This window comes from Drosophila hydei, unplaced genomic scaffold (genome assembly GCF_003285905.1).
Source record: "Drosophila hydei strain 15085-1641.00,03,60 unplaced genomic scaffold, DhydRS2 tig00000060-arrow-pilon, whole genome shotgun sequence".
NCBI classification, from domain to species: Eukaryota; Metazoa; Arthropoda; class Insecta; order Diptera; family Drosophilidae; genus Drosophila; species Drosophila hydei.
Window position 1 is genome coordinate 4331538 of NW_022045656.1, and position 17798 is coordinate 4349335.

A 17798-nucleotide genomic window follows, 5' to 3' on the forward strand; every position below is an offset into this window, starting at 1 on the left:
TAAATAAATTATTTTACTAAAATAAATAACAATTGACTTTTCACTGAGTGGTCAAAGTTTCTGCTACACTCTCATATTATATTCATGTTTATTGTCAGGGTATTATAATATCAATTAAGAACTAGTAAATTCGAAATTGAAATTCGGAATTGAGGCTGAGGCAGAGATGGAAAAAGCGCAACGTATGTTAACTGAGTATGTGGGTCAGTTAGTATGATCTGTGAATAGCCTGAGGTAAGCAGGCCTGCTGAGCAGACATTACAAGCAGAGAGCTTGTGCTCCCATTTCCCACAATTTCAATTGAAGCAGCAAGCAACCTAAACAACAATACCAAAACTATTCGATACATAGTTGAAAAACAATAGCACTGTGGCTTCGCTTCCTTTTTACCCATTTATGAGTGAAGTGATTTCCGTTGTGGTTCTGTTGTAGTCGTGCTCCGTGCTTGTGCCTGCCAAGTGCTTCGAGCGTCTGTGCATTCAATGGAGTGCACTTTCCACAAGGAATACTTGAACCCCCAAAGAAAAGACGCACAACAATAAAATGTACATGGCTTTTGTTTGAATACTCGCACCAAGTTCTGCATTCAGTTTTCAGTTTTCAGTTCTTAGTCCAGGAATTGAATACGTTGCGTATACGTATTTGTCAGTTCATTGGCATTGTTCATTATTTTGAATGCAGAGTGCGAGTATGCCAGCAATTGCTCTAAAATATATGGCCCGGAATACAATGGCGGTATGGAAATCATCTATCAAATGAATTGTGCTTCTGTTTATTGATGCTTGTCATTAACAAAATATACGTGAGTTTTTTTCTTTATTGGAAATACTAAGCCCTTAAAGCTGGAAAATATGATTGGGGTGATAGCTGAGGGGCAGAGATTAAAGCCGTACAAATTGCATCACTTTTCTAATCAAGAATACTCACATATCCTCGCGAGCGTAGCGTAGAGTTTCTACCAAGCGGCTAAGTGGATAAGAGCCTACGCAGATGCGATAAATAGTGGTGAACAATGGAAATCTGCAAAGAACATTAGATGCTTCAGTTGAGAGGCTTTCGATATAATCTGTAATCTACAAACTTCTCCTCTAGTCCCTTCTTTTTGAGCATAATGTTCACCAGCTCCGCGGTAACGGGACCCAGCGGCTCTTGGATTGGAACCAGCAGGGTCTCCAGTTCACTTAACGGCTGGCCAGTCTTAACGAAAGCCTCAGCCAACTTTCGATTTCGATTGGCTGAAAAAAAAGAAGAAAAGTTTATCTCAAAAGTTATTACCTATATTTAGCTGGTCTACCATAGCAGCTGGTAACCAAGTCGGATAAGCCACACGATTCAAAGAAAGTTGCCAATCGACTGCCTGGATAGAACACATCAACGAATTGTAGAGTCTCCAAAAATCCACGTCTGATAATACCACCCTTTGTATTCTCATTCAACTCCATGCCATCCGCTAAGCCAGCGCCAAAGGAAATGATGTTCTAAGTGAATTCAAGAAAAAAGTTAGATATAAGATACAGATAGATAGGCATAGGCTTACCCTTAAAGTCGAACAGATTTCGACACAGTCCGCGTCATCTGTGACGACCACACGGAAGGAGCTCGATTTGAATAAGTCTTGCAATATACGAATATATTTTTGATCCCGGCAGCCGATTGTGCCCTCAGCGAAGTTGCCGAGGGCGACCTCATGGGCCAAGTTGCAGCCCACCAGCACCGAACACGGTATCTAAATACACATGATTGCAATATTAATCAGATCTGTTTCGCCCTCTCTTGCAGCACTTTTATAATCACCTTTAACTGCCGCATTATGAGATGGGAAATTAAAAGTATTTGGCCGTCATCACTGCGCTCAAAGCCCTTGATAAGGGAGACTGCGTGCGCCAGGGGCTTCACCTTGCCCAGCAGAGTCTTGCAGCAGCTGTTCACAAATGAGGCCGGAATAGCAAAGATCAGAATGTCTGCATCACGCGCCGTTGTGACCACATCATCAAAGGCAACCTGTTTGTTGGCCACGCACTCGTTGAGCTGCTTGTAGTTAACGCCGAGTCGAATCGCTACTTACTATATTTGGTGGCAACACGAAGTCGGGCATGTACTTAACATTGACATGGGTGGTGTTAATAATTTCTGTCAGTCTGCGACCCTGGATGACCTCTTCGTAAACGTACATATTCACCTTTGGCTCCATGCTCTGCGAATTGGCCACATTGTTGCCCACATTTCGGGCAATTGTTGTTGCCCAGTTGCCAGAGCCTATAATGCACACGTTTAGCCGATCTGTCATGGTTTTCCCAAATAAGTGTTTAATGTGTTCAACTACTGAATTAAAATTGCAAGTATAGCTCTGTATACCTGATTGGGTATTCTGATTGATTGGACTATGCCGACTCTTCTTTAGACCTTAACCCTTTTGGCAGCTCCGCAGGTTAATTTGCTGTTTAACATTGCGTTAAATTTGCAAATGAATTACATACGCTCTCTCACGGGCGGCCAGCGGACCTTAAGTAGGATAATGTAAATTACATATTTATGCATATTTATATTTACATATATTCATTTATGTATACGATATGCGGTTCAATGTGCGAGACGCACACAAAATGCCACGCATGCATACGGCATACTCTACATGCTTATTGATTGAGTTCTGGTCAAATAATTCATCAGAGAATGTGTACAAGCGTACATACATGTATTCATATGTATGTATGCACACGGCCGCCCCTTCGGGCGGCAGATAAGCATATGTGATGGGCGAAAAATTACGCATACGTCACGTTCGCCAAACTGGCTGGCAAATAATTAACTGTGGCTCCCAGCTTCGTCCGCTCGAGCCAAATTTTATTGTGCATGCGAATTCATGGCATATCCATTCAATAATGTTTGCCATGTAAAATATGAAGCCGCCGCGCGTATGTACACACATTCCCGCCTTTCTTTTTTAATTACGCACTCGTTTAAGGTTCACTGCACAAGTGTTCACTAATTTATGAGCAGCCGGAGCAGAAAAGATGACAGCAGAATAAATAAAATACTTAATTGCACACAGGCCAACAATTTAAAAGGCCGAAAGCCAAAGTGAAAGTTTCTGCAACGAAATCAATGTGGCAAGAAAGTAAACACTTTGAAATTGTGCACCGACTGCGGCGACATCGACTGCAGAACGTAACGAATACGCACACACAGGCACATCCACACACACAGCCTACACACCCACGCCCACTGCTCCCTGCCATCGCCACTCGACTATGAAATCAAAATGGATGATGGGCTAAATGAAAATGGAATTTTTAATGAGTTGGCCAAGCGAACGGGCAAAACAATGGTTATGTGGGCGGCAGAGGCTGCACAGATGGGCGTGGCAGCCGAATGACACAATATTTAAAAGCAGAGAGAGATATGTATTCCCAAAATAACTGTGACTTAAAAAACAGTTCATTTATTCAAGAAGCTATGTTTTTAAATCAGATATTTAGAGTATGTCAACGGTGATCCAGTTTCAAAATTGATTTTTTTTTAAACTGTGCAAGATATAATTTTAATCAGTTCGTTGTTAACATTATCTGGCTTGTTAAAAACAATAGATCATGTTATTTAAACATTTTCGACTATATATCAATACGTATTGTGGGAAGCTGCTGAGGTCTTTCGGTAACGCTGACGCGAATCATTTATGAAAGCTGAATTAAAGGCTTAGTTTACTTAGTATAGTTAAAAAGGATTACTTTGTGATATATTTATTTATTAATGAAAAAGTTTGTCAAGAGAAAAGATTGTAAAGCTGCTGCGTGTATCAGTCACTTTACTATACAAAAACTCAGCATATTATAAATTGGAAATCTCTAACATCGAAAAGCTTGATATGACAGCAATACCTTGCAAAAACCAATATACTCATTTCAATTAAAAAAAAAAATATATAAAACATAAATAAAAAAGTTTATCAAAACTTTGTGAATGTCAAAGAGTGAAAATTAATATCTGCATTGCCTACTGCTTGGATATAAAACATAGAAACACAGCCTTAAAACTTAAATATAAATTGCCAATCCGATATGAAGCTTAGCCTTGATTTTAATCAACTTGCAGTGCGAGCCTGACAAAAATTGATTTCATAAAAACTAACTTTTACTGTGGCTATCACAAGTCAGGCAATCGCAAATATTTTTTCCCCACAGATTGTAGTAGAATTTATATTTTTAAGGAAATCAGAATAATATGACTACTGTCTGTATAGTGAGTTTGACTATACGACGTTTCGCCAGTAGCACATCAACGTGGCATCTTCACATCTGTTTGGCTCACAAAACGCAGAGTTATTATTTTTTGACTGGCGCATAAAGTTAAGCATCACAGAGACAGCTCCAACTGGCATTAACCGCAGTTACCTTCGGCTAGGCAAGCAGACTCAACGGGTAATGCTGATACTTAATGTTCTACTTAAATGCCCTGTAAGAACTGTAAAAAGACCCTCATCTCTTTCATAACTAACTTATTTACTACTAAAAGGTGTTTGATTTCGTAGCAGCGTAAATAAAGTTTCCAAGCAGCTTTAAGAGTTTTAAGCAGCATGAAAATTGCATAGAAAGGCGTTTTTCTCTAGTTATGCGCTATGTTAAGTAAGTCTAAGTTGTGCTTAAGTAATATAACTCAAAGCATCTGCTAGTCGAGCAAACTCGACTTTAGCATTTCTGGCTCTGTGTTTTTATTTTGGTAATTTTTGCCAGCCACATCGAGCTCCATTGCCCTTGCAATTCTTCGCGTGCTCTAATGCTTGCATTTTATTACATTTAGGACTTATACAACTTGCCACCTTCGCATACCCATTGCTGGCCCTTTGTCTTAGCCGAAGTTGCTCAGAAGAGACGGCAGATGATGTTTTGCAGTACAAACTCGAGTCGTAAATAAAATTCTGGCTGTGTTTTGTATGCGTGAACGTGTGTTTTTGCCTATGCGGAACGAGAAAAGCAAAGTCCAAACTAAAATCATAATTCTAGACCTACAATAAAGTGCTCGAAATAGATGAAGAAAAACTAAGGAATCGGGCAGCCACGACAGTCGCCACAAGGCTAAAGACATTTTATGACGCACTTGAGCTCCACATTGAAGAGATGCTGAGACTACTAAATAAAGTCAGCACAACAAGTTGCATGGCGCAGATACGAATCGTATCGAGGAAGCCAAACATTGCTTTAACGGCTGAAAGCTCGCTGCTGTGGCACTCGTTTTGCCCAAAAATAACTAAGCAAAGAAAGCGCGTTGTGTATTCTGCTATTTACGAGTCGGTTGCCATTAGATAGCTGCTGCAAACTTTGGCCCGTCGTCTTTAAATGGCATTAAATTACGCGGCGAGCAAAGTTTGACAAAAGTTTAAGACTGCGCCAGCTCCAAGTGGAAATCAGATACAGATGCGGATACAACAAAGCGGGCTGGGAATAGAACTGCGAATGCAAGAGGGATCGGGCCAGCTCCTAACTATGCAAACTCCAACTGCATGCCTTGGCAGGCATGGCATGGCGTGGCGTGGCATGGCGTGTGGCTGGGCTGACTATGAATAAAATCAAGATAAACTACTCACAATATTTACTTTTAATTGGAGAAGTTCAAAGAATAAACAAATGCGTAAAAAAAGAAAAACAAACTTTTGTTTCTGCCACATCGATTGGCCCTTGATTAAAACAGGGCCTCATCAGCAATTCAGCTCTACTCAGGTTACTTTAAGTAAACACATTTTACGGACTGCATTTAAAGCTTCAAATATTTAACGTCTCGGACAACATTTTTAGCGCTTTGCCTTTCCCTTCTAATTGTTTAGCTATCTGCATGCAAACGAGACGCGTCTGCAGTTCGCTTTAATGTTTCTTGTTTTTCAACACACACACACACACACATATTTATATATGTATATACATATATATTTTTCCTTTTGCTTTGCTCTAAATGGTAATTAAAATATGCCTGGAGATTCGACTGGACTCGCAGCTGGGTCAAATGCTATCAAAGCTCGCTCTTGTGGTGTCATCCAAAGGCAAAGTGCGAAGGCGTCTGCTTTCCCATTCACTCTTCGCACTCTTCGTTCAGGCTAATCTTGGAGGAGAATATTTTAATTGGATGAGCAGAAACTGAGCTCTTGTTGTTTAGCAGTTGTCCAACTCAGCTGAACTAAAATGCGACTGAATTTAAATAAACTTGATTCGAATATTATATATCAAAGGGATTCCTCTTTGGCTCATGACTTAAAACTTTGTTCCCAGTATTTAAAGTGTTTGCTGCTCAGCTGTCGCAACACCTGAGGGCCTCTTTAAAGCACCTCGAGCACCTGGTCTGCCAGCAGAAACTGTGTCAGCGCAGCTATTTGCTTCCAACGGCATTTTTTCACGACTCGGCTGCTGTTTGCCGCTGATGGTGGCATAAATACCTATGTCTGAGTGTGTGGCACGGCAAGCCCCAGCTACTATTTAGCGGGTAACAGCCGCGCTGCTCATAAATGTAAACTTTTTCGGCTAGTTTCATGTAATTATTGCCTGTGCTCGCCCAACTGAGTAATTCTTATGGCCTGAGAGGCAGCTATGAGGCGGGAGGACGTCCTGGCATGTGCTGAGCTTTTGGCTGAATTTCCATGGCCGAATCAACAGACTGTGACATATTTCAAGCAGCTTTTGCATTTGAGCTGATTGCCAATTTAATCGCTACACAATTTCCGTACGCTGACGGCGAGGGCGGAGCTAAGTGACGATTAGCAGCAATGGGCGTGGCACGCATAAAAGATCTTGCCAACTGGATTTTCTCATGCTTTCGCCGCAAACGCGCTCAGCTCATATGGCTATACGTGTGTAAGCGTGTGACTATGTGTGCGTGTTTGTTGGATATTTTATTTATTTATTGTGCTCTGAGTGTGTGTGTGTGTGGCCTCTGTGTGTGGCATGTGTGCCCATGTCCTGGTCGCGGCACATAATTCTGAAACGTGCCTTGCATATTTTTTTTTCTGCCCGACCTTCCCATACTTTTTTGCGTGCTTGAAAGCAACGCATATGTATATGCCAGAAAAAAGGAAAAACCTCAGAAATTGCATTGCATTCAAAGCACAATGTAGAGAGAATGCTGTCAAAGTCGCGCGATCCACTCAATTAACTTGGTCTGGCAAAGAGTTGCAACAAATTGTTGAATCCAGCGCTTCTAAAGAGATTGCCTTTGACTCTTCATTTAAGAACTCGATTCGAATTTTAGGAACTCAAGCTGAAAATAGTTTCACTTGTCAACTTTATATATCTATAGAAATAGTGTCCACTGAGCCCTGTTGTGCCGAACTCTGTGTGGGCTTGTGTAGAGCTGCATGTGTGTATTAGCCTAGCACACATGAAGCGAGTTGTTAAATTGTTAGCGCCGTTTCTGAGGTTTGCATTTGTTATCTATCTCTGTCTCTGTCTCTACCTCTATGTCCGTCTCAACATTTTTCAGTCTGTCGGCTGCTATTTTGCTGGGTTTTTTGTGACGCTCAGCTAGGTGGCTGTTCGCACTGCCATTTTATGCCACACACACAGTCAATCATTGGCCCGCACACGTGCATATATTTTCACCGAGCGGTTCTGCCTGTATTCTGTGTGTGTTTTATATACCCTGATGCTATTGAAAATGGGAAATCGGAGTATAATGGTTTTGTGCAGATTTATGTAACAGGCAGATGGAGGCGTGGCAGACCCCATAAGGTATATATATTCCTGATTAGGATGACAGGCCGAGTCGATTGAGGTCTGTCCGTCACATTCAAATGATATTCTTTTCTATTCCAAAAATCAAAACTTCGATTGAATTATGCTTGAATTGCCAGTTCTTATTTAAGTTGAGATTTGGCGCTCGTTGCCGACAAGTTTAAGGTTCGATCTTAGGGCTTTTTCATGGCTTTTTCTTAAATTATGGTGGCGATGTTGGTATCCTTTGCGTAGGCAATGTTGGATCTCGTTTTGGTGTCGTAATATCTGTTTTTATTTGTTTTCATTTTTTAATACTCGATGCACACTATAAAAAAGAATAAAAATCTGCTTATAGGACTGGTTTCGGGGTATCTCCTAGTCGGGCACTCCGACTAAAGCTCTCTTATTAGTTATTTCTATTTTCATTTCTCTTTCATTTCTATACCCTGTACTCATTGAATATATGTATTCAAGGTATAATGTTTTTTTAAAACAAGCATAAGGAGGCGTGGCTGTTACCATATGTTATATATATTAATGATCAGTACAACGAGTTGAGTTGACCTAGACGCATACAGCCTCCCGACGTCCGTCCGTGTGAGCGCTGCCATCTCGTAAACAACAAAAGCTAAAGACTCCAAGTTTTAAATATAGATTTCTGTATATCATTTTTTCGATAACTCTTTACCTAGTTATCGTTCAAACGCTGCTTGAATACCATAAGTGATGCAAACATCCTAGTTCTTGTAGTAAAGTCCCGCTTATTAAGCAGAGTTCGTGCTTGCACAGGCACAGGCATAGAATGATTGGAATATCAACTGCTCGCTGGATTCAGGGTATCTCCTAGTCGAGCCGTCTCGACACGAACGCACTTGTTTATTTCTATTTTCATTTCTCTTTCACTTTTTACTCTTGTTTTGTGCAGTTTTTCATGCGAGTCTTTCATTGTTTTTGGCTGTTTTGGGCCAGAGCACACAACAAATAGACTTTTAAATATTTTTGCACTAAATTTATCTGACGGCTGCGGGGGCGTTCACACATTCGCATGGCCAGAGATAAGATTTATGACAAAGCACCTGCGGTGAAATGGCAATGCACAAGCAAATAATCTAAAAAGTGCATATTTTCGTATGAAGATATATTTTTTTGTAGCGTCTTTTTTTCTCTATAGCTGGGCAAACATTCAATTTAGGAAATACTCAATGCCAGCTTGCAAATAAATGAGTATATTCGCTTTAATATATTACCTCGCTCTACGCTCTCATAACGCCTACAATATTTTCTACTTAAGCGCTGTTTTTGCTCCGGTTGTTATCCAAGCTCATTTTTTAGAGCTCAGCCTTGGCGTCATTTTTGGCATTCATTTTTCGGCAGCTATTTGTATCAAGTGTCTTAATATCAAAGTGACGCCTTTCATTTATTTTTAGATGAGCTTTTATCAAGCCGGCTTGTCATGGTATTTAATTTAATGTTCACTTGAATTTTATTTAAGCTTGTTTGCAGGCCTGTTGCAAGTCGTCGCATATAGCTCGTAGTTGGTGTGCCGGGAGTGGCCATTTATCAAGTTTTCACTTGGCTCCATTTGTAGTTTCTTTATATTGCAATTTATAGAAACTATGTTAGCGACAGTGGGCGACAGCAGAGCTAGTCTGCAAGGCGACAATGCGAGTAGTATATGAGAATTTATTTGTATTGCGATTCGCAAATTTATTCAACTTTTCGCATATTTCACAACAATAAACTTGAGCAATTTCAACTTCTTTGGCTGTGTTTGGGCTCTGGCTCTCTGGCTGGACAGGAATTTATAACGTGAAACTTTTACATTTTGCAAATCATTTTTAACATCTGCGGCAGGTTAAAGTTCAGCCAGTGCAAAAACTTTGCGAATTAAACGGCAAAAAGCAAAGGCAAAAGCACAAGCAAAGGCAACATTCTCATATTTATATCTCGCTCAGCGGACGTTCCATTTAAAATGAGTTAAGCTGTTAATGGCACAATAATGCGAAAATAAAATGCCAAAAGCAGAGAATCCGAACACGCGCTAAGACCCGATGTCAGCCAGAGATACTTGTGGGTCAACCAAACACAACAAATGCGGTCATGAAAAAATACTGCGACCCGAGCACAGTTTAGTCAAGCAAGACGAGAACTACATGCGCTTGGAACTTGGAGCGGGCGTCGATGTGGTCCAGCACAAGATGCTGACCGCAAGCAAATGACAAGATTTATGGCCAACTAATCGACATGGCCGAGCCATAAATCCAATTCGAATGTCAAAAGGTTGCGTCCAAAAGGTGAAAGCCAACCGCAGATTAAAGCTGCATTTGAATCCAGCTTTTACATTCGCTTCAAAAGCAAATACATTTTAACTGTCTGTTGTTCTTCGCACATGTCGCACGAATGTCATTTGGGAACTTTGAATGCGGCTATTGATGAGGGGCAAGAGAGCGAATTAAGCTTATTAAAAACTTTTTGCCAAAACGGTTCGAATCACAATTTGCACGCATTTGCCATGGGCAGCCGAAATAAAATAATTTGTGAATAAAACTAAGAGGAATAAGCTTCAGAAGCCTCGGGCAAATCTCAAGCTGATTTGCAAACAATTTGCTAAAAACAAAAAGGACGAGCACTAAATTGCGCAACGCCACAGAAATGAGATGAAAAGTTGCATCGAAACTCATTTGGTCAGTTTTTAATGGATTGTTCAGTGTGCACTTCACGCTTTTTAATTAAATGTGTTAAGAGAAAAGTTCGCATCCAGCCACGTCACAAATTACTTTTTCCCGAAAGACAATTTTTGAATAGTTTTAAAGAGTTTAACGCCAGCCGTTTTCGAATATATTTTCTAAATGCCTCGAAATGCGAAAAGGGTTTCACAGCCTATTTAAGTTGTGCAGGCAATGGGAGGGAATATTAGGAATATCTAAGCATAACCACATCAGACAGACCTAGCTTGGTCGATGCTTGTATTCAAATTATTTATATCTTGCCCCAAAGTCAAGCCTGGACATCATCATCGACATGTGAAATGCCTGAAATCCGAGTTGTAATTACCTCTTGGCACCCGCAAACATATAATTAACCTAACGATAACGAGGGGCGGCATGGGCGGAAGGGCGGCGGGACGACTTGATTTTAGGCTACGTTTGTTGTGTTAATGGCTTCCGGTATATGCGTGTGTGTTTCTGTGAGTGTGTGCGTGTGCGAGCAAATGGTGGCCATTATATGTCGTTGTTGCTTGTTCACGGCAAGTGTAATTGCAATGCCAGCAATGGGCTCGGCACTTGTGAATTTGAAACTTTTCAATTAATTAATGTTGGACTAACACAATCGCTGCGAAAATGATTTGAGCCGCATACACATTAACCTGCGACCAAAAAAGTTTTTAATTTATTGGCTACAAGGTAAATTCTAAATTTGTCCATGATTCGCACCTGGGCAAAAAATAAAAAAAAAAAGAAAATATGCTCGAGTTCTGTGGGGCTTTAAGTTCTTAACTGATTGCCAAGTTCTGTTGGTGACATTTTATTTTAGCACTCATAATTAAGTGTTAGCCCGAAATATGTCTGAAACATGAAATGAAATCTTGTTACAAATTAATTGGCAAAAAACTTACAATGCTCGCTGAGGTTGAGCTCGGACCACGGATGAGGCTTAGCGGCGGCCAGTCCCTATCTGCCTAAAGTATGTGTGTATTTGGGTATGTATGTATAGGCAATTAACCTAATGATAAAGAGGTTGCCAACGATTCGGGTTTGAGCTAATGAATTGCTTGTGAAAATTACACCAAGGCCTCATCACGATGTAGCCGTATTCCGTCTGGACTGTACATGTATATGAGACGTCACAAGAAGTCAGACTCTAAATAAACAGAGATATAAATGTACTCTTATATATATTTAAGCGCATGTAAATATATCTTTCCCTTGGCGACACTGACCAAGACACATTTTTCGTCACTCAGTAATTGCATATTTGAGGATACTGCTGAGACTAAGAGAAATGATAATGATAATGATAATAATGATGATGCCGCTGCTGCTGCTGATGATGATGTTGTTAGCCCAGACGGCATATTACAATTAGTTTTCCTTCCAGCTGTGCGCCTTTTGATGTCGTCGCTCAGATCGTCGGTAATATGAATGTCAAGTTTTAGTGCCTAATTAAAAGCATTTTCAGAGCGCGCTGAATGCTATTAATTTATGCAACATTTATTTATAGCCAAGCAAATGTAAAATATGTGAGTACATAGTTTAAGTAACATAGTATTCGATGCGTATATATTCACATATATATTTAACGAGAATGTAAAATGTCAGTAACTTGTCTAAAGGCAATAAGTGAATATAGAGTAGTATTGAAGAGAATTTATTTATTTAAATTTTAGTTTAACGTTAAATTTTGGCTCAAAGCGCATTGCAATGGATCCAACTGATGAAATATTCCTTAACGAGTACACGGGCCCTTCTACAGTTCGATTGGGCACTGAACGATTGGACTGCGATAATCTGGGTAAGAATGGAATATGTTTGTAATATTTCAACGTTTATATGACTGAGAATGGCATGTTACAGATGGTCTTACCGAGAAATGGGAGGATCCGAATAGGCCTACTTTCCTGACTGTTCTGCTGCGCTTCTTTGGCAATATATTTGGTATGCAATACAGACAGGCCTGTGTGGGCGGCCCTAACTTATCATATGACATTCTATTTCAGTTGATTGCTTCAGAGCCATATTTAGTTAAGACCGAATTGCTTATATCAAAATGTCGAGTCAGTGCAGAATTTTGGAACAAAGAATTGTGTAAATCAATCATAATAAATAAACAGATCATCTAATTTGGTAATTTCAGAATTTTATTTTTAGCATTCGAAATTTTAAAAATATTAATGACAAACAACTATGTCGTGTACTGGCATTTTGCAATGGCAAGTGGAATAAGTATACAATATTTCGAAGGCCTCGTCAAGGAAACTCTCGAGCTTGTCGAGATTGCGAAAGATATCCTTGTCAATAGTGATTTTGTTTCCATTCCAAATGCTCCAGCGGCGCATGCTTGCAATCACATCGGCACAGAAATTGTTCTTCTCTCGTTCACTTCGTTGAAGAATCTGATTTATTTGATGGCGACGCTTCCCTGTAAAGTGAAGCTATTAGTTAAGAGGACCTGCACCCGCAGTGAGTGATAAGTAGAGGACTTACTTTCAGCCAGATTATGATAGACAATTTTAGCTTTGGGCTCTGCTTGTGATTTCTCGTAAGCGGAAATGATTTTAAACATTCGTGCGTCGACGTCCTTAGTGTTATACAAGGACTCTTTGCAATGAGGCTTACAAGCGGAATTGAAATTGGGACCCTTATACGGCGCATTCGCGTAGAACCTAGCATCTTTAAATTCCTTTCGGTGCCTTTCCACCATGTTCTTGCGATAGGCCATGTCCGAGTGGACGCGGATGTTATGGAAGCGATATTGAGTGCTGGCCAGCAGCTTCTCTACACGCGACAGACAGCTGGAAAATCGGACTTCGACTTAGTCCCATTTATAAACATGAGTTCTAAGCCTACTTACTGCGAATTGCGTAGTGAGTATACGCCTGGAATTTGATAAGTTCGCATCATGTAATGCAGCTTGAAGGCCACACAGTTCAAGAGATCCTCGGCAGCACAGTTCTGCATTCTGACCAGACCCTTTGAGTCGTGCATCGTCTGACGTATCTTCCAGCCGCGGAAGAGCGCTTGAATTTTCGTTGCCGCTCTATTGTAGCGAGATAGCAGCAAATTTTGGATTTTATTCTCAACGAATTTGAATAAGGTCTTGCGCTCCCAGTAGCCACGCCACCAACGCTGGATGATGTTCGCTGCCTGCCACTCTCTCTTCAATGAACACCGAGTTTTAAATCCGCGCCAATGTCTTTGTATCTCTCGAGCAGCCAAGAATTGCACATAGTCCATCAAAAGAATTGGATTTCTAAGGGTAACGAAGATTAGCGAAGGTCGAAATGTAACTTATTGATAGCCCGCTCTCTCTCTTAAAGCATGTACAGATTAGGTATATGTTCTACTGTCGTCATCAGAACTTACCGCGCAATCAGCATTTGCGAAGAAGCAGTGCAACATGAAATGATCGAACCGACATCGACCGATATCGACCTTGAGTATGAGAACAAATTCAAACTAGTTTTGATATAGTAGCCGAATAAACTTACACTATATTATCGGTTAGTCGTTGCTTTGAGTTCTTAGTGACATCGCGAAACATAGTGAGTGTCTTCTATCGTATACCAAAGTATAATATATTGGAGTGTTTATGATTTTAATTTTCTTCGGAACTTGTTTGATTATGGGAAAGTTTTGTGTTGTCTGGCTGGCTTTACAATTTGTGTTCTCCTCATAAAACGAGCTCCACGCTTAGTTTGCTTTGCTCAGATAATCAGTGCAGATGCCACTATATTTCTGTACAGGATAACAGGTATCTTACACATGCTGTAAGAGGACAGGGCCGTATATTATTCGGCTGCCTGTTGTATTAGCTATCGCTATCTCGAAGCTAAAGCTAAATTTACGAGCGCATATATCTTGGTATACGCTATGCCTGCGGGCATATGCGATAATAAATGTTCTTTGCCATCAGCGAGTTGTATTTAATTGAATTGTACTTCTGCGGGCTGCTAACACGCTGTGTCCAGCGCTTGAGTGCTGCAGGAGTGTCGGAGCGAGTGCCAACCTGGCAATCAATATGGACCACGACGCACAGCTGAGATTTGCCATTTATGATGCCCTTGACACAGTTGCGGGCGGACTTTAATTGTGCTAATGCTGACAAATGGCAGTTGGCATTGCAACGCATTGCTGCATTGGATGAAAGGCCAAGTTGGGTATGGCTGTTGCAGTTGCAGATTCCCCGCCTGCAGGTGGACCACAAATGCTGCCATATATTTTGTCAAGCCAAATGGCATTAGGTAAAAGTTGCTTTAAATGAAAATCAATACATGGGCATAACCTACTTTGGTGGGCCGTTCCGGTTTTGCTGTCTTTTTTTTGGGCTCTTCCCATGTAGTTGCGCGCACCACACTGCTCATTATGTGCCACAAATGAACCACACACAAACAACGGAAATGAGTCGGAAATTCTCATTTATGGCGCCCTTGACGCCATTCGCTATTTCCACTATCCTATCTATTGCCCTCGACTGCCTTGGTCTGCCTGCCTGACAAGTTGGCACTGGTTTCTGTTACAGATACTGCTTCTGATTCCGCTTCTGATTGCTGTAGCCATGAGATTTATGTGCTCTCGTGATATTGACGATGATGATGATGCGGCTTCTGCTGCTGTTGATTTTGCGGTCGACGGCCAATCCCATTGTCAGCATAGTGACCCACTAACTGAAATTGCAAATACCTTAAATACGAGCGGATCACAAAATGGGTGACTTTAAGGGAGATGAACTTAAAAGAATAAACATTTATGCAACTATGGAGGACGTGTCTTCTCATATTAGATATATATATATATAGACTTATATATACACGTAAACGTAAACGTAAATCAAATGTTGTTCAACCAATTTTCCATTTAGCCTCTCAACCGCGACGTGGCACAAAATTTATACAGAGCAGGAGTCATAGGCAAAGGTTATTCACCCACTCTGGCATGGCTAGTATATAGAGCCATAGAAAAGTTTTTGGGCATAGAAAACATTCTGCATTAATGGCCATGTACACAAATGGTCTCGAGTCCTTGGGCCCAAAGTGTTTGCGGTCTTGCTTGCCTGGTTTAACGTGACCATTGTGCCCTTATAGAATTTCTGTAAATTAGTTTTTACACCTGACTGGCTGCTGCACACGCACACACACACTTACATATATCTCTGTGTGTGTGTGCGGGTGTGGGTCATTGCCTTGTGCGCTGAGACACATGTTTGTTTGATCCCTCGATGCGTGAACTTTACTTAATCGCTTGATTTTTGTTTTAATTAAATTGAGCTGCAATTGAATTCGTTGCTGCTGCATCACGTCTAGACAGAAGGCGTATCGCTTGTGCGTCAGCAAATTATTTCCCAAATATATATGTTTGTATCTGTACTCGCACGTAACTTACAATGTTGTGTGTATTTTAAATTGTGTTGTGTAAATATTGCAACATTTTGGGTTCACCTCACATTTTATGGCAGCTGGACCCGGGCCAGATGAAAGCGAAAGAGCTTGAACGTTTTCACGGGCTGCGACCGTTCCTAAATCTAATTTGAGAAGTACTAACCCGTAACGCAGCAATGGCCATATATCAAAAGCAAGTTCCACGCCCACCTACACACACCCACACACATACACACACAGTTTACCTTGCGAATTTACGAGCGCGTCCAAGCGACTCTCCCAAAAATGTTGCCCATAAAATTTGTCTGAGCAACATGGGTGGGCGGCCATATTGTGGATTGTGAATCTATATGTGTACGGCAGTCGGAAGCTGCATCTAAGCCCTCCAGATGTGCTCGTATTTTGTTGTGTCTACGTAACTGTTGAAAGTCAGGTGTGGGCAAATTGGAAACGACAGGCACTTGGTGCACCTGTCTTCGGAATTTGTCACCGGCTGCGCTTTTTGATTAATGTTCGCACAGTTGAACAATGCGTCAAACTGATTGACTATTGAATGTCTAATGGGAGTGACGTTTACGTTAGTAACAGGCTCAGGGATTTTAGAGAGTATCATGTTTTCATAGCATTCGTTACACTACATTAAATACTACACATCAGTCAAAAATTAACACACGTCCGCACGAACACAACAAATACTCGAAAAAATAAATAAATATTGCGATCTGTGAATCTTGAATCATGGAATTTGTTTTGATCGGCGAGGAAATCAATATTAGCCGAACCGATGGACGCATCCACACGGCAGTTGTTGATTCCAAACAGTTCGAGGTGCAGTCAATAACTGTTGCATGGACAGAGGACTCCAAGCTGATGGGCAAGGAAATACCTTGGAGCTCTATAGTGGCTCTCAATCCGCATCTAATGGAACGCACTCAACTGCCTGTACAAGACTACGACGATGAGAAATATAACTTATCAGATGTTGAGAATATGGATATGGATGATTGTATGGACGAACCTTGAGTTTTCATGTTGAAATTAAAGAAAGCGCTAGAGCTATTACAATGACAGCTTACTGTTGTTTACATATTACTCTAAGCTCAGTCTATACGAGTATTAACCCTTATCATTTATAGCCTTGGGCTTTCATCTGCTCAACAACCCACACGCCTTCCGCTTATTTAGGCAACTTTCCTCACATTGTTAAGGTCTGCTGACCTAGACTCTAGACAAACAATTTGTTGTATGCATTCTCATGCATGCTTCAGTGAAATTTATATATCATATTTATGGCTTTAAAAATTAATTAGAGACGTCCCAACCTGAAGTTATTCAATAATTCAGGCTGAACTACACAAGATTAAAGCCTCAGCTCTGCCCATTATTTAGCTTAGGTCCTCCCAACGCGCTTACTTTAACTTTACATGATTTATTTAATTGTTTTATATATAAGCATACTTATGCCTTCATAAATTTAAAATATATTAAATAAGATTCGAGTATAAATTCAAGCTGCATTTACATATTAAATATAAATATTTTTTGCTAAACTTAAGACAAAAGTTTATATTGCGCAAAATCTAAATTTGATACAGAGCAATTGATAGCAAGGGAGAAGTAAGAGAAAAGATGCATTGAGATTTTCTGGCTATATATCTGCACAGTGCACCGCTCTAGTTTCACTTCAAACCACCCAGGTGAAATAAAAACTTTTTGCCCTTTATATTGGCCATTGCGAGAAAGTAAGCAACTTGGTTTTTTTTTCTTAGCTGGAATACAAATTTATGAGCAACCAAAGCGTAATCAAGACTCTGAAACAATGGGGCAAAAGAAAGAAGGTGGATTTGTTAACTTGGTTAACTGCTGAAATTCCCGCATGATGTGTAACCAGCAGACGAGGCAACAAGCAAAGTTGCGAAGAAAACTTTGCTGCAGCCAAGGAATGGTAAAAAGAGATGCCCTCAAGAACGCATTCAAATAACAACACAATAAAAATACAAGACTTGCAG

General features: G+C 40.5%; 3 protein-coding genes across 4 annotated transcripts; 1 reads left to right on the forward strand and 2 right to left on the reverse strand.

Moving 5' to 3' along the window:
* Nucleotides 1–679: 679 nt before the first annotated feature.
* Nucleotides 680–2353, reverse strand: LOC111593373 (glycerol-3-phosphate dehydrogenase [NAD(+)], cytoplasmic). The gene is made up of 7 exons (XM_023306093.2): nt 2066–2353; nt 1795–2001; nt 1538–1726; nt 1295–1478; nt 1082–1235; nt 928–1020; nt 680–867 (listed from the first exon to the last, which is right to left on the reverse strand). Exons 1-7 carry the CDS (start codon nt 2285–2287, stop codon nt 837–839), a joined length of 1080 nt encoding a protein of 359 aa, XP_023161861.1. The 5' UTR covers nt 2288–2353; the 3' UTR covers nt 680–836.
* A 9644-nt stretch (nt 2354–11997) lies between these two features.
* Nucleotides 11998–12520, forward strand: LOC111594290. The gene is made up of 3 exons (XM_023307534.2): nt 11998–12206; nt 12269–12349; nt 12412–12520. The coding sequence occupies exons 1-3, from the start codon at nt 12116–12118 to the stop codon at nt 12438–12440; spliced, it is 201 nt and encodes a 66-aa protein (XP_023163302.1). The 5' UTR covers nt 11998–12115; the 3' UTR covers nt 12441–12520.
* A 47-nt stretch (nt 12521–12567) lies between these two features.
* LOC111594281 lies at nt 12568–14165 on the reverse strand. Of its 2 annotated transcripts, XM_023307516.2 has the most exons (5): nt 13903–14152; nt 13778–13846; nt 13266–13664; nt 12899–13206; nt 12568–12833 (listed from the first exon to the last, which is right to left on the reverse strand). In XM_023307516.2, the coding sequence occupies exons 1-5, from the start codon at nt 13953–13955 to the stop codon at nt 12583–12585; spliced, it is 1080 nt and encodes a 359-aa protein (XP_023163284.2). In that variant the 5' UTR covers nt 13956–14152; the 3' UTR covers nt 12568–12582. The 2 variants fall into 2 exon arrangements, with proteins under 2 accessions (XP_023163284.2, XP_023163294.2); XM_023307526.2 differs by lacking the exon at nt 13778–13846 and having other exon boundaries at nt 13903–14165.
* Between the last annotated feature and the right edge of the window lie 3633 nt (nt 14166–17798).

Bases quoted from the DNA above. Each gene is read 5' to 3' on its own strand.
- LOC111593373 (XM_023306093.2), bottom strand. From the start codon at position 2,287: ATGACAGATCGGCTAAACGTGTGCATTATAGGCTCTGGCAACTGGGCA. The intron at 1,727-1,794 runs GTGATTATAAAA...ATGTGTATTTAG, and splicing joins TCATAATGCGGCAGTTAAAG to ATACCGTGTTCGGTGCTGGT. The intron at 1,479-1,537 runs GTAAGCCTATGC...GAATTCACTTAG, and splicing joins AAATCTGTTCGACTTTAAGG to AACATCATTTCCTTTGGCGC.
- LOC111594290 (XM_023307534.2), top strand. From the start codon at position 12,116: ATGGATCCAACTGATGAAATATTCCTTAACGAGTACACGGGCCCTTCT. The intron at 12,207-12,268 runs GTAAGAATGGAA...GGCATGTTACAG, and splicing joins ATTGGACTGCGATAATCTGG to ATGGTCTTACCGAGAAATGG. The intron at 12,350-12,411 runs GTATGCAATACA...ATTCTATTTCAG, and splicing joins CTTCTTTGGCAATATATTTG to TTGATTGCTTCAGAGCCATA.
- LOC111594281 (XM_023307516.2), bottom strand. From the start codon at position 13,955: ATGTTTCGCGATGTCACTAAGAACTCAAAGCAACGACTAACCGATAAT. The intron at 13,847-13,902 runs GTAAGTTTATTC...CTCATACTCAAG, and splicing joins CGACTAACCGATAATATAGT to GTCGATATCGGTCGATGTCG. The intron at 13,207-13,265 runs GTAAGTAGGCTT...CCGATTTTCCAG, and splicing joins TACTCACTACGCAATTCGCA to CTGTCTGTCGCGTGTAGAGA.